The following is a 14871-nucleotide window of genomic DNA, read 5'->3' on the forward strand; positions in this document are numbered from 1 at the left end:
GTAGATCGGGCCAACATGTAGCAGTGAGCCATGGATGAACGACTTCAGGACTGTGGATGTTCTAGGGCGCGGCAAAGTGCGCTGTATAGGGCTCAAGTCCTCTTCAATATCCGCTTCCAATTTTAGCAGTGTTGTCAAATACCACACTTCCCCGCAAAGCAGCAGGAAATTGGTGCACAGCCTTGTGGCAAACAACGAATCCAGAGCCACATGGTGTGGAATTGATAAGATCTGGGGAAATCTCCTTCTGACGCACCAAATCAGCACTGCGGCAGATAATGACAAGGACTCGTCGATTAAAAGAAACCCGTTGTATGCGTCGAGACCGAGCCGGGGCGCATACAACTTCGAATTCCAGGTTCGTTGCATTTGACTGCTACGTTGACGAACAGATACCGTGGCGATGCGGCTGACTATGGTTGTTGCCAAGATGGCGCCGGCTATGAGCCATGGGGCTGGCCCGTCGTCCGAAGCCAGAAGTATCGCTCGGAGGTCATGATGGGCTTGCGAATCTCCTCTCTTTGTCAAAGGCAGTCCAGGGAGCTGGGGTGGGGAGTCGAGTCCTTTCGCTACCACCTCATCACATGTCGAACTCCAATTTCCCAAAAATTGCTGTGTATCTGTGAGCTAAACGAAAGGCTACTGGAAGCATGTTGCCCACTCACTCGCTGGTTGAAGCAATCATCCCGAAAGTCTTTGCGCGCCGTCCAAGACGACATCGATGTCTGGTATACGGCAAATACGATTCCTATGATGGATAACACGAAAATTGCTCCGTTGAAGATGCATTCACTCCAGTTGACCGGCTTTGGAAGTAGGGTAGCGGGAAAGGCATTGCAAAAGTAGCCTTGCCACGAATTTGGTGGTCGTTGAATGCTTGGGTGTTGAGTAGTATTCATTGCTAGCGAGCCATTGCTGGTTGGGGACGGAAGGCTTGTGCCTGCCACCGCCGCGGGTGATACCTGAATGGAACGCTGGTGCGGTGCTGATGAAGAAGACGTGACTAGTTGGTTAGAAGACAAAGCATGAGAGTTTGTCGCTACGGGAGGAGGAGTGTTGGTGGTGGTAGCAGTGGTGGAAGCCATCCCGAATGACCTCAACGAAAACTTCTCAATAATAGTACTCGGCAGAATGGAAGGTAACTGCGATGGCGCGTCCAGAGGTTGGCCTGGGTGAATTCATGTGGTCCAAAAGGCTAGGCTGCCACTTCCCAGATGAGGACAAGTTTGATTGCCTTGCATGAGCGTAACAGTACCTGTATGTACCTGCAAATGCAACTTGGCAGGCGGGTGATGAAAGGGGAGCCGCGGGATCGCTACATCTTCCAAATGGCGGCCGGTCGGGATGCTTCTGCAACACTGTGATGTTACCACTTGCTGATAGCTCAAGAGCATAACACACCCGGCTGGTTACCAAGGGAAGGCAGTTGAGCTCCACGACCAGTGTCGGCCAATCTGCTGCAGGGGTCAAAGAACACCGAATGCACAAGGAAGCCCTATATGGGAGAGATGATTGACATCAATAGTGGACATTGCTTTCGGAAGGCCACATCTAGTTCTCCTCAGCCTGTGCGATGAACAACACATGCAAGAGGGAGCAATTTTCTTCACCAAGTTCGACATGGGTGAGAAACAGCCACAAAAGCAACGGCGGACCATTGAGTCAGCGTCCGCATAAGCAGTACGGCGGGGCAAACAAGCTGCGGTCGTCGGTTGCCAGTTTCGGCAGCACCGAAGTTGCGCGCATTGTTCTATGTAACAGTCTCTGACTTTTTAACTCGTACTTGTAACTTGTCGATGATGCTCCCGAAATTGTTGATCCCACCGGCCCAGAATTGCTCGCCCTCGCTTACCGGCCGTGCCACGTATGTCATTGGTACCCGCCCGACGGCCCCTGCCAGGGTCCCAAAGGGACGGATGTCACACCCAGTAGCAGGTCCAGGTCGGTGACAACATCAGGCAAGGGAGATCGACGCTCGACAATCGGCGATAGTCCACCCAGGCCTCATCCACCCACGATCGCCATTCCACACCACGGCACAGCTTACGAGCGCCCCCAAAGTATTGGCTTCTGTCCCTGCGATTGTCTTCCGAGCTCTGCGTTACTGTGTACGAGGTAGTCCGCCAACGGCCTCCCGCGGGCAACCCGCTCGTGTCAAAACGTCCCGCTGCCGCACCGTGACAAGAACTTAAAGCGGAGCCAAAAGGTAAAACAGAGGTAAGGGATCCGCCACCATATCGCCGGGCTGAGTTGTAGCATCTGTGGTCCGGAGCACTGCACGAGTACCCCGTCAAGCCACAAGAACCAGAGGCAGGCTGTCGCCGTTCGTGTCCACCAGTCCCAGCTCCTCTATTGACATCATCCTCTGCCTCATGGTTTGCGCTTCCATTCCTCATATTCCTGCGAGCACTGACCGCACCGCAACTCACCATCTTCACCGCACACATTTTCATGCCCTACTTACAGTAACATTCGTCCGCCCTGGTCGCATCCAAGTTGTTCAACCGCGACTCGACTCACCATGCCGCGCCACTTCCCGCCTGCGTCCCTTCGTCGAGATAATAGGGTCTCTTCCGCCGCCACCAGTGCCAATACGGCCTCACCAGCAGGCGACGCCGCCCACAGACACCACCTCCCGCGGAATAATGACCCCCAACGCGACCTGCTCTCTCGCCACCAGCGCATGAAGAACCATCTCATCGCTGTGGTTGGCGAATACGTGGGCACTACGCTGTTCTTATGGTTCGCGTTTGCAGGCACACAGGCCTGTGCCACCACAGGCGGCGGCGCCGCCAACAACCCTAGCCAGATTGTGCTCACAAGTTTGGCATTTGGCTTCTCGCTCCTCGTCACAGTGTGGGCTTTCTACAGGATCAGCGGCGGGCTGTTCAATCCAGCGGTATGTTTCTCTTGTCGCTTGTGTCTGAACACCTGCCGCCACTGGCAGTCGATGTACGGGTACCATGTGGTGCACGGAGCATATACACAACACATGCTCGCGGCTTGGGAGCAAAAAACTGACATCCCCGCAGGTCACGCTCGGACTTGTCATAACCAAGAACCTCCCCTGGTTCCGAGGCCTGCTCCTCCTCCCAGCCCAGCTCCTAGGCGGCATGACCGCGGCGGGCCTTGTGAAATGCATGTTCCCTGGGGCCTTGGTCGTCAGCACGACCCTTGGCAACGGCACGACCCCCGCACAGGGCGTCTTCATCGAAATGTTCCTCACCTCGCTGCTTGTGTTTACGATCCTGATGCTCGCGGCTGAGAAACACTATGCCACATTCATGGCCCCCGTCGGCATCGGGCTAGCACTATTCGTCGCCATGATGGCCGGGCTTCCTTTTACGGGGAGCTCGCTGAACCCGGCACGCAGTTTCGGTCCCGCAGTCGCGATCCCCTACTTCCCCGGATATCATTACATTTACTGGTTTGGCCCGATCATGGGAGCCTTGATGGCCAGCGGGTACTATCACTTCGTCAAGTATTTCAAGTACGAGGAGGCCAATCCCGGCCAGGACGCCGTGTCGCCAGAGGAGATGCAGCGGGAGAAGTCGCGCGATGAGGAGATGGGTTGATCGACCTTTTGTACCAGTAATGCTGCCTATCTCCGTACGGACCCTCCTATTGGATCTCTGGAATCATTTCCTACTCACCCATGCTGGACACGCGAAGCGCACGGCACGGTACACAATACACGGTACATGGCCAGGAAAATTACGGACGCGACATCATTGGGGTCCGCGGAGGAAAGGAGGAAAGCCACATACTGCATCAGCCAGTCAATCATGGCGGTCCGGTCTGCTCACTTCCAATGTACAAGGATAGTCGGTTCCGGAGTACTTGCGGTCTTGGGATTGGCACGGAGGAAGGCAAGGACGGGTATGTATGTATGTTTGTATGAATGTATAGATCCGGGATGGGCAAGCAAAAAGTCCAAAGGCAAAGGCAAAGGCACGGTAAAAGTCAAATGGCAATGGTGATGGATTCCTGTCTTATTATATGATGTAGTACGCACTCCGGCAGGCAAGCAACGACTAGACGATCGAACCAACCTATATTAATCAAATTACTTTGACAAACAGATTTCTTGGCTCTCTCCAGAATCTCACGGTTTTGATTCTACAGCGGCGCAGTGTCTAAGTACAGACGCCACAACTGCCTGATACGTAGGTAAAGCACACAGTAGATACGAAGTACATGCGTGGCTTGACTACGGTGTGAATACTTGAGGGAATCTTGCTCACTCCTCCACTCACTCGCTATCTAGGATGAACGGCGTACGAGTATTCGAGAAGGGCGTGAATAACTGTACGGAGTAATCGTACCTACCCACCAGCAAGACCTTCTAGCACTGAGCGCGATACGAATGCATGAACAAACGTATACGATTCTACTCCGTAGTCTGGTCTGAAATGTTCTACATGCCGGTTCACCCACCTGTCTCTCGCCCCTTTGTCGTCATGGGCTTTCGATGCACGACTTTTGTCTTCTCACACCTAACTTACTGGAACTACTCCGTACATACAGTCCTATACTTTGTAGGTAGGGACTTCGTCAAAGGCTAAAGCAGAAAGACCGCCTTTTGTACAAGCATGCCGGGACGAAAGCCCCGAGCCCAACTTTTGCAGATCGCCTCACATCGCTTTGCCGCCGTCCCCACCGCGTCGAAAATCAGAGGTCATGTTCAGGAAGCCCAACGTATTTGTGCTTTCCGCCCACTGGCCTGGTCTTCCCCATCGTGTCGCCATGGCTCACCAGTAGACTCATAGCACACTCTCTAATGCTCGACGAGACTCTCGAAATTTCAGATGTCTGTACACTCGATCTGAGATGAAACCACCCATTCCCTCAGCCCAAGACCCTTACGCCCTTTCCACGCCGAACTCCGCCATCCATACTCTGTATTCGTAAAAGTCTTCAATGTCATGAAGTCGTAAGATCATAGTGCCACCAGCCCGCCACGCGTGCTTCACGGCGCTCTTCAGGCTCTCGGGACGCTCTTCTATCTTTCAGGCCGATGTGGTTGGTATCTGAATTGCATCTTCGGGCCTTTTTGCCCGCCTTGTCGAACAGTAAATTTTCGCGTCACTAACGCCGTAACCAATCGAACTTTTTCCTGGGATCAGCCCCAGTCTGCTGCGGTTCAATCTGCACACTTCGGTCGTATAATTCACTTCGCGGGTCGGCAGAATCCTCCGACTCCTCTAGAATTTTGGTCTCCAAGATTAATTTGGTGATCTCGTCGGATCGGACTGACCGAGGCGGAAAATTGTAAGGGGCCTCCTGGCTCCGCTGGATTCCGACAATGACATCGCCCATGATCTCAAACTTTTTCCAGTTGATGTTCGTGCCAATGAAAGTTTGGTTTGCCGAAGCCGCCAGGGTAAGATCTTGTCGCACGAGCGGAAGAAACGGGATTCGCTCTCCAGGAGAGTTATCCCAGGCCATCCGGTATGCGGCGTGAGACCTCGATATTCCCATCAAGATGGTCAGCCGCAAAAACTGCTTCTGGACTTCTGGCGGAGTGAGATCTCGAGTGGCAGCCAGACGAGCGATCTCATGGCCGGTGATTCCCGCCACAATCGCCCCAAGTGAGTTGTAATTGTTCAGTTGTCGCACTTTCCAGGCCAATGCCATGAATTTTTCCAGGGCTTTCGCTCGGTGCTTTGGCTTGTCACGAAGAAGTATCATGCCAGAGACGAACAAAGCAAGATGGTTGAAGTTCTTCACCATAGCACCAATGTTGTCAACGGAGCGGGATTGTCGCCTCTGCGATGTTGACAGGGAAACATGCCGAACGAAATCTCGAGGTCGTATTGCAGAGTACATGGTCCAGTCGATCCTGGTAATTTCCCTTGCCATCTCATCAATGGGGGTTTCCATGTACTGATGCCACTGGAGCTTGCTCAAACGGATGCGAGGTATGGGTTTGAATCTCTCAGCTTCCGCTTTAGCACTCTCTAATTGCATGTAATTTGCATACGACTGGCTGGAAGTATTGTTTGACCTGACCATGCTCGACGACATCGATGGAGTATTAGATCCACGTCCGGATGAGTTTGCACTGTCTTCATCGTCGCTGTCGTCACCTTCGTGTCGTCCTTTGTGATTTGATGCTCTGCTCTTCTCCGCGCTTAACTGCGGTAAAGACGAAGATGAGGACGAGGTATTCGGATGACTGCCGGTTCCACTCCTTTTGCTCAGTGGAGATGGAGAATCATCAAAGGCCCAATCCAAATCTTCGTCTGGGACGATGGTTTCCAGGTTGTTGCTGATCTCTCGCGCCGCTGGGGCGAACACCTTGCTCTTCTCGATACTCTGCACAAATGGAACTGCAACATCACGGGCGGGACCAGGAGCAAAGTCTCCGGGGTATGTGGCAGTCCATTGAGCCAGTACTTGAAGATAGCGCAGCATCTCGGCCACTTTGGTGAAGTGCACCATTTTGCTGCTTTCGACCTTCATGAATTGATCGATGATTGCAGTCAAAAGCCTCTGAGGTGTGGCGAAGGACCGGTATAGGCACAAGAATGAAGGAACAAACTTTGAGTCGGTCTTGCTGGCGGGCAGCAGTAGCAGCTTGTCAACGAGCTCTTGAAAGGGCACACCGGGTTCTGACTTCGTGTCTTGACCCATTTTCAGACCATTCAACAGCGGGCCCAGTGTCTCGACTTCTGTTTTCGGTGACAAATTGTGCGACTCGTCATCTGAATCGAGAAAGGTCTGATTCAGCCGGCTGTCCACGGTGGAAGTCGAATCAGGGCGAAGCATGGACTTGACATAGTAGGAATCAGGCGTTTCGGGTACGGCGGTCATGCTGGTCTCTGGTGACCTTAGCTTGTTGGTATAGTCACTTGAGGACACCGGTGTCTGAGGGCCTCCATGTCGACGTTGTGGTTGAGCGGCAGCAGCTGTGTCCAGTCGTAGTGGTGTTCTCGGCACAGGAGTAGCCTCGTCCTCTGATGCTGAGAACCGGCTTTCTTCGTTCTCGGACTCAATGAGTGCATGGCGCACCGAGAGATTCAGCAAGAGCTCTTTGGATTTGGACATTTGTAGGCGTTGATTTGACCGACTCCGGCTACGACTTGCCTTCGGTGATGGTTCTCTTGAAGTCACGCGCCGGCTGCTGGACGATTCGATTGAGCTGAATGAAGACTTGCTTCCCCGGATCGACGCTCGTGGAGAAGCCATTACTCGATGTACCATGGCAAGGAAACACTGCCTGGTATTCTCCGACGATTTTGAGGAGACTTCGGCGATAGCAACCTTGGCCAGGGTGCGACGGACTTGTTCATGGAACCGAGCACTGACTTGACGAGCCTTCTCATTCACATCGCATTTGGCAGCAACGAGCATGCAAGGTACACCGGTATTGGTCATGGAGGCTGCATGGACATCAGCGACGTGCTCTGCGAGGTAAGAGGGACGGCGTGGCAGATGGCCGACAAAAGGAGCCACGGACGTCCACTCGGGTGGTACTTACTCAGAGCGGCAGGAACGTCGGCAACGCTTTCTTTGTCAGCGACGTCGTACAGGCAGAAGACACCATCGACTTCCGACAAGGGGATGCCGTTCACGTATGCGGGCCATTCGATTCGCCGCTCGCTACTGAAGTCGACATCGTCGAACAGCAGCTCAATAAGTTGGACGCGATAGTATTTGTCCTTTATGACAACTTGGGTCGAAGTCCGAGACCGTTGGCTGCCGACGGCGTCGCGAATGAATGTCGACTTTCCGGAGTTACGAGATCCCAGAACCAACAAGTTCACAGAGGAGCTTGACTCGAAGTCACTTGTCTGGAATCACGGTCAACGAGGATATTCCTCCTTCCAAGGAGCGCGCCCGACCTCTGTGGACTGACATTCGAAGGGGGTGGTACGTACCTTAGCCGACAGCTTTGCTTCAAGAGTATACTCGGGGACCTGATGTCGATCCGAATGTGAATGTCGCGTGTTCGTCTTGCGGTCTGGAGCCGTAAGGGATTCTACTCGACCATGGGATTTTGTGCTTCTATGGCTGGAATCCGGATTCTTGGTAACGGCTGATGGACGCCGTTGGTGTTGTTCTCTCCGACGATCGATGGTGGGAGCCGAGTTGTGCCGTTCCCTGGTTTTCGGCGGGGGCTCAGCAGCTTTTGCGTCAAGAGAACCGTATCTCGTCGAACGCGAATCCATGACTCTCGGGCTGCCGGGAAGGTAAGGCGGCAAATCAGGGCATAGCTCACGGATAATTGACAGGCTCTGGTTAATTCTTTGAGACGTCGAGTGTGGCAAATGGTGGAGGACCAGATGGCTGGGATAGAGTGGAGGTCATGGATTCCGGAGATGTCGAGACACCAAGTCAATGGGTCTGTGTGATCGACGAGCAAGGCCTGAGGGGAAGAGATCCGGTTCGCAAGCTACCAGAGTCCCGTGTCGAGGAAAGAGACGGACAAGTGGTAGACGAGGCGAGCGGGTCTGGGTTGACTGGGCTCTGTTCCAGCGTCTGGCGATAGAGTGACTTTGCAGAAGAAGCAGGAGAGGAGGATTGCGCGAACGTCGATCTCAGCAGAGTTGAGAAGGTGGTCTAGTATTGGCGGATGTGGATATGTCGGAAGCCTGAGGCTGGATCGATGTGGAGAGTACGGAGTATATGTCCAAGCTCTCAATCTAGCTGTACACGGTCGAGTGGGCTGGCCCTCAGTCTCCTCGAGCGACAGCTGATGCACACGTGAGGTGGATGGTAGAGGCCAATGCAGCGATGCGCAGTCGCCGTGCGGGACTGAGAGGGAATAGTGAGTCTGGAGAGAGAATTAGAAATGATGGGACACAGGAAGATAGCGATGTAGCAAAGGGAAATTGAACGCAAACAGAAAGTGCCCGAACCTGGCGAGGTTCTGCCAGCAGCGTGACAGCGGATTTGACGAGAGGTTCGGCCCCATGTGAAGAAAGTCCAGGGTGTGTCTCTGGGGCACTGGAGTCTGGCGTCGACGGTCTATCTGTTGGTGTTCGGCACCATCTGCCTCTCGTAGCGCAGCCCGCAGTTTTCGGCTGAATGTCAAGTACCTTGCCAAAGGCGATGGATGGGAGCGAGGGAGCGGCGGGGGCACAACTGCGCCGTTGGCCAGTTCGACACAGCTTGATGCAGGAACTAACAGAAAGTGCGAAGGGGAGGACGCTCAGTAGCGGCAGGGTGGGTTTCCCGCCAGCGACGTTCCGCGGCCATTGGCGAGATTACAGCCCCGATCCTAGTCGCAGGCTGGAGGTTCCTGCTCCCGCCCGCCGCCACGATGCACGATCAAAATGCCCAATGCACGGCACGGTGGGCTAACTGCACTGGGACTGTGCTCAGAAAGCGAGGCGAGAGGAACCGTGTTTCTGGGGGCTCAGCGAGTGCTCTGGTGGAGGCACCCGGCAGACATGATACTCACCACAGTGAGGAGTTCACAGCATACTCCGTATTTGCACCGACTATCAGGTGAATACGAGGACCATGTACGGAGTACAGAGGAAACTCCATGCCCGTTAAAGATCGTATCCTTAATCTGGACGAGTAGAGCGTCCATGAGGAAAGACCAAGGAGCCGAGCTTTGGTGCAAAGTCAACAGCTTGCAGCTCCCCTACGATGAGTATCTGACTACTCACTCGTAGTACTGTACCTCTGTTCACTCTTTCCTCAGTCTCTCTTTACCTTTCCATCGCATCAACCCGGCTTGCATCATTCCTTCGGGCCCGCATGCTGTCCAATGACATGTTCCTGCTCGCCAAAAGACATTGTCAACACAGCTGTCCGTCACGATGATTCACGTGTGCTAGAAGTTCTGCTGCGTGCAGTAGCCCGGCACAAAAGCCCAGTCCCAACCCATCCCGGTCAGGGGCCCTAGAGAGTCTCAACCACATCTCCACCCGCTGCACTCTACGAGATGCTACCGGAACTCAAACTCTGCAGCACCCCCGTTGCCTCTTTCCTTGATCCGACGCCTGCTTCTTCGGCTCTAGACAGAGCCTGCACTCACTCTCACTTTGCAACCGTCACCCGCCACGTCATGACTGCACAGACAGAGCTGCCACCCAGCTGCTAATTATCGGAGGTCTTCCTACTCTCACACGGCGTGGCAACGAAGAAAGATGGGAAGCATCGGGCCCAAGAATGCTGCTTTCCACACACTTGGCCGACTGACGCCATCGTGAAAGCCTTGTGGTTCCTTCACTGGTTAGATCCGTGTTGCGGCTTTCGGCCGGGATTGATGCATCTTTCGTGTCTGTCGTCAGAGGGACAGCGAACCCGATTTTGATCCTTATCCTTCACGCACCCTGTGACGCCAGCCTATGGCTTATGATATCGTGTGAATTCACATGAATAGAGAGGACTTGTACGGGGTACTTGCCTCAGCATATCTTTCTAGTGTATACTGCTTTTGCCGTGGTCGAACTCTTTGTCTCTCCCAACAGGCGGCACGCCACCAACCAGTCGAGAACCCGTTTACCAAGCCACCCGTCCCCCTTTTAGCATTCGACTTCAGCTCTATGGCCGCCCAAGGCGCTCACCATACCACATTCGGTCTCATGCTCTCCCATTTCTCGTTTCCAGCCGTTTGTGGCACCTAGTGACCGAGCTGGAATGAGATTTCCCCATCATTTTGGGCTGAGGCTTTGTAACTTCGCGCGTCGTGACCTCGCCTAAAAATCTAAGTTTGCTGCAGGAGAAAAGGTGGGTGAAAAACGTGGCATTTTGACAGCGTCGGTGCATTTCAATATAACCTGGATGGCGGCCCGTTGCTGGAATGTGGTGTAACCCAACACACGTGCGCTGCAACAACCCGCGCCAGATTCGCTCCCCTTTGCTGCCACCATAGTCCATGTCGTCGATATATTCAGGCGATCGTGGTGATCGCCCCAGCGCAAGAGCGAGCACTAAATCTGTCGGGCAAGCCATACAATGGGCTCAAGCTTGGATCGTAGACGGCCAAAACAGATCGACCGCAGCATCCACCATCTCGTCACGGTCAAATTCCAGCAGCAAGGAGGGTGATCTCGATCTTGATGCGCTATTCAAGCGATTGGATACATACACGGCCGAGGTGCACGAGCTCGAGGAGCGGCTTAGACGGGCTCGAAGCAATTCCGAAAAATCTGATGGCATAAAGCTCGCGCGCTTTTCATTCGAGGAGGACTACCCACGGGAGAGGAACGGGGCTTTGATGCCAACTGGGGCGTCCATAATGTCGTCCTCAGCGTCACGGCACCAACGTGCTTCCTCGAATGCTACGGATGAGCATGAGGCTCAAGCGCCAGTTGACTCACCGAGGAGGTCTAGCTTCTCCAAGAGATCGCTCAGCAGGTGTGCTACACCTGACGTGCCACCCGTCTCTGACAAAGCACCAGTTGAAGAAGACGCGAGAGACGAAGCTCTTGCTGCTTTGGAGGACCACCGTCAGCTCACAGAAGAACAGGCAGAGCAGGACGATCCTCGGCCAGGCGGATCCGGAGACTGGAGAGCATGGGCCGAGCAGCAGTTTGCCGCCACACAGCTGAAGCACGACCATAGCAGTAGCAAGGACTCTGAGTCGATGGACTCAATCCAGCCCTCGCGAAACCGCAGGTTCTTCTGGAAGAGTCTGTCGCCATCGCCACCCTTGAAGGAGACTCGCCGGAGCCCGACTCTGTGGGAAGCTCATCCGCCTGATTCGGCCGTAGAGGATCAAGCTAAAGGCGAAATGCAATACGACGAATACTCGCATGAGGACGATGAGCCCGGTCCGTCAGTCCCAACATCTTGGTCTTTACCACCGAGAAGTTCGAGTAAGAGAGTGATGAGTGACGAGCCACCGCCCCCCAGAAGCTCGAGTGAAAGAGTGACGAGCGAGGAGTCTCTGCCGCCCAGAAGCTCGAGTAGAAGGGCGATGAGCAACGAGTCTCTGCCGCCTAGAAGCTCGAGCAAGAGGGCAATGAATGATGAGGTGGCACAGGAGCAACAGAGTATACCACCCAGACCGGCTCTCCGCAGAAGGATGACTACCAGTGACGGACGGCAATCAATCAGACACGGTGGATTCTGGTCGAACCCCGGCATTGGTGTATTCGACCAAGACGATGTACCGCCTGTTCCTGCATTGTCCCAGTCAACTTCAAATGCGACCTTGAAATCAAGCCCGCCGCTCACACCCCTGACAATTGGCGGTCCCAGAGAGGACCAACTGCGACGTGAGCTGGAAACCTTGTCTATCCAAGATGGCGCAGAGGCGCTTGAGAACCGATACAAGAAATGCCGTCCACCTATGCTCAATCTGATCGATTCCTCTGACGAGGGGGAGGGATCGACGCCAATACCAACTCCGTTACGGCAAGACCACTCGGGTTCATTGGAAGAGGAAGAGGGGGATGATGACGACCGTGGTCTCCGACCAAGACCACGACGGCGCAAAAGCATATTCAGCGTCTTCCAAAGGAAGTCCCCAGTTGAGAAGCTGATCGACATGTACTTTGACGACGAGCCGGAGAAGAAGCCAATCCCCAAGAAGCGGTCGCCTCGATCCAGGAAAGGGTCTCCTGTACAGGAAGAAATACCGCCGAGTCCAGCAATTCCACCTCAGTTCCAAGTCGTTCACGGAGAGCAGAGCTCTCTTTGAGGGCTAAGAATCGGCGTGCTCTGGGTTTCCCCCAGGCCTGTCCGAGTTCAAATCAGCCACCAATTCTGCAAATGCCTTCAGACCGGAGGCCTCTGCGCTTTCGGAACTTAGTTGACCGGCCAGAATTCTCATGGCATGTGCGATGCGCTTCTGGGGAGAAGTCTGGTACCTCTGTGATCGAGCATTAGAGTTCGACTGGTCGCCGACATGATCGGTCGCGGTGGCGGTGTCAAAGATGTACTTGAGCTTGATGCGCAAATTCGGATACTGGTCGAATATGTTTTGCAGCCTTGGGTCCTGGATCAGACGGTCGCCGAATGGGCCAGCCTCAGCCTCAGCTGCGCTTGGTTTTGGAGGCGATGTTGGATCTGCAGTAGTCTCGCGGGTTGGATGCGTGCAACGGCTCTTATGGGTCTTGAAACATTGCAATGAACAACTGTCCATGATACAGGTTAATGATCATTAACGTAATTTGAACGAAGACATGTACAAACCTCGAAGCCCTACATGACGGACAGTGATACTTAGAGTTCTGGCTTTCACAAACGCTGCAGGCCTGCATGGACGTGGATTGGAAGAGATTCTTTAGAAACACAACGACTCCTGGGGCTTCTCTACAGCACCCAGGCTTTCGACTCACCAACAGCCGATCAACGATATTTCCTGTCGCAGTGATTGATCGTGATTGGTCGCTGATATTTCTCGAGCGCTGACAAACACCACGAGAAATTCTGGCTCTCTCCACGTGATCGACGTACGCATTGCGTCATCCTGGGCGTGCGGAAGATGTTTACTTAGAGCTGGGAGAAATCGCCATCACCACCAAAACATTATCCTCAACGTTGTTGAGTAAATGGTAAACGAACCTGCGAACAGCGATAAACATAATGCGCGTCATCTCCTCACAATCTCTGCAAACTTTTGCGCGATCGAGGACTCAGCAGCCTCTGAGCCAGGTGTGTCGCGCTTGCAGCGCTCGAAACATTCACCAATCAGTCCGAGTACCTGCAATCACCTCCTCACACGCTCGGCGGCGGCCTATCCTACAGCCTGGCTTCCAGCAAGCAGCACCTGTGGCACCGAAGCGGTCGATATACATTCAGACGCAGTCTACGCCCAATGCCTCGGCCCTAAAATTCCTCCCCAACCACCCTGTCCTGCCAGAAGGATTTCCTTCAACCTTCCTAGAATATAACTCTCCTCGGTCGACACTGGTCGCACCGCATCCATCACCTCTGGCGGCCCGGCTGCTTGATGTTGACGGTGTGTCGTCGGTATTCTACGGGCCAGACTTCATCACGGTCACGAAGGCCGAGGACGTGAATTGGGCGCACGTCAAGCCCGAGATCTTCTCACTCATAACCGAAGCGATCACGTCTGGCGAGCAGCTTGTCAACACGACGGATAAGACTACGTCGGAAGACGGTCAAGGTGGTCTGGGAGAAGACTCATTGGCTGCCAACGACGAGGATGACGAGGTGGTGGCCATGATTAAAGAGCTGCTGGAAACACGAATCAGGCCCGCCATCCAGGAAGATGGCGGCGATATCGAGTTCCGCGGCTTTGAAAATGGGTTTGTCAACTTGAAATTGCGAGGCGCTTGTCGAACCTGTGATTCGAGCACGGTGACTTTGAAGAATGGCATTGAATCTATGCTGATGCACTATATCGAAGAAGTCAAGGGCGTTAACCAAGTGATGGACGAGGAAGAGGAGATTGCGATGAAGGAGTTTGCCAAGTTCGAGGAAAAGCTCAGACAACAGAAAGGACCTGACGCAGTGGCCTCGACGGTCGGTAAAGGCAGCCTTGACTTTGTCGAATGAGTTAGGTGCGTGGCTATAACGATCTGCAAATGGCACAGTTTGATCATGAACATCGGACTATACTCCAGATAGGCATTTTGAGGCCTTGCTGAGGCCGCGGACGTTGAGGTCTGCCGGAGGGTCAGAACCATCCAGCCCGATAAATCATGGTCCAGGATGGGGCATCTTGAAGAAAGCTGCATACCCCTGCAGAACGCAGGATCAGCGTAACCAGGATACATGTTGATAATGTAGGGCAGGCGATCGTATATCAATGCCGCTCGAGTCTTCGGCGAGCTTGGCATGTTTGCGACGGACAGCCGAGTCTAGACTGGTGGACCTGCGACGTCAACATGTCAGGTGGTCCCGGATCGCGGAAGGGTTGGAGCCGTACGGAGCATTTCTTGGATGACGGATGTCCTGGTGCGTCCAGTCTTCGTTACATAGCTAGGTGAAGCAGCC

The 14871-nt window shown here is 54.0% G+C and overlaps 5 protein-coding genes across 5 annotated transcripts; 3 read left to right on the forward strand and 2 right to left on the reverse strand.

The window, feature by feature from the left end:
* Positions 1-2521: 2521 nt before the first annotated feature.
* Positions 2522-3575, forward strand: A1O7_06850 (uncharacterized protein; the record flags this gene model as incomplete). Its single annotated transcript, XM_007760850.1, has 2 exons — positions 2522-2899; positions 3033-3575. The coding sequence occupies 2 exons, from the start codon at positions 2522-2524 to the stop codon at positions 3573-3575; spliced, it is 921 nt and encodes a 306-aa protein (XP_007759040.1).
* A 1513-nt stretch (positions 3576-5088) lies between these two features.
* Positions 5089-8174, reverse strand: A1O7_06851 (uncharacterized protein; the record flags this gene model as incomplete). Its single annotated transcript, XM_007760851.1, has 3 exons — positions 5089-7385; positions 7484-7796; positions 7884-8174. The coding sequence occupies 3 exons, from the start codon at positions 8172-8174 to the stop codon at positions 5089-5091; spliced, it is 2901 nt and encodes a 966-aa protein (XP_007759041.1).
* Positions 8175-11200: 3026 nt separating this feature from the next.
* On the forward strand, positions 11201-12607 carry A1O7_06852 (uncharacterized protein; the record flags this gene model as incomplete). Its single annotated transcript, XM_007760852.1, has 1 exon — positions 11201-12607. One exon carries the CDS (start codon positions 11201-11203, stop codon positions 12605-12607), a length of 1407 nt encoding a protein of 468 aa, XP_007759042.1.
* A 3-nt stretch (positions 12608-12610) lies between these two features.
* A1O7_06853 (uncharacterized protein) lies at positions 12611-13051 on the reverse strand (the record flags this gene model as incomplete). The annotated part of the gene is made up of 1 exon (XM_007760853.1): positions 12611-13051. The coding sequence occupies one exon, from the start codon at positions 13049-13051 to the stop codon at positions 12611-12613; it is 441 nt and encodes a 146-aa protein (XP_007759043.1).
* Positions 13052-13494: 443 nt separating this feature from the next.
* On the forward strand, positions 13495-14430 carry A1O7_06854 (Fe/S biogenesis protein NfuA; the record flags this gene model as incomplete). The annotated part of the gene is made up of 1 exon (XM_007760854.1): positions 13495-14430. One exon carries the CDS (start codon positions 13495-13497, stop codon positions 14428-14430), a length of 936 nt encoding a protein of 311 aa, XP_007759044.1.
* Between the last annotated feature and the right edge of the window lie 441 nt (positions 14431-14871).

Source organism: Cladophialophora yegresii, assembly GCF_000585515.1.
Source record: "Cladophialophora yegresii CBS 114405 chromosome Unknown aczIN-supercont1.5, whole genome shotgun sequence".
Classification (NCBI taxonomy): Eukaryota; Fungi; Ascomycota; class Eurotiomycetes; order Chaetothyriales; family Herpotrichiellaceae; genus Cladophialophora; species Cladophialophora yegresii.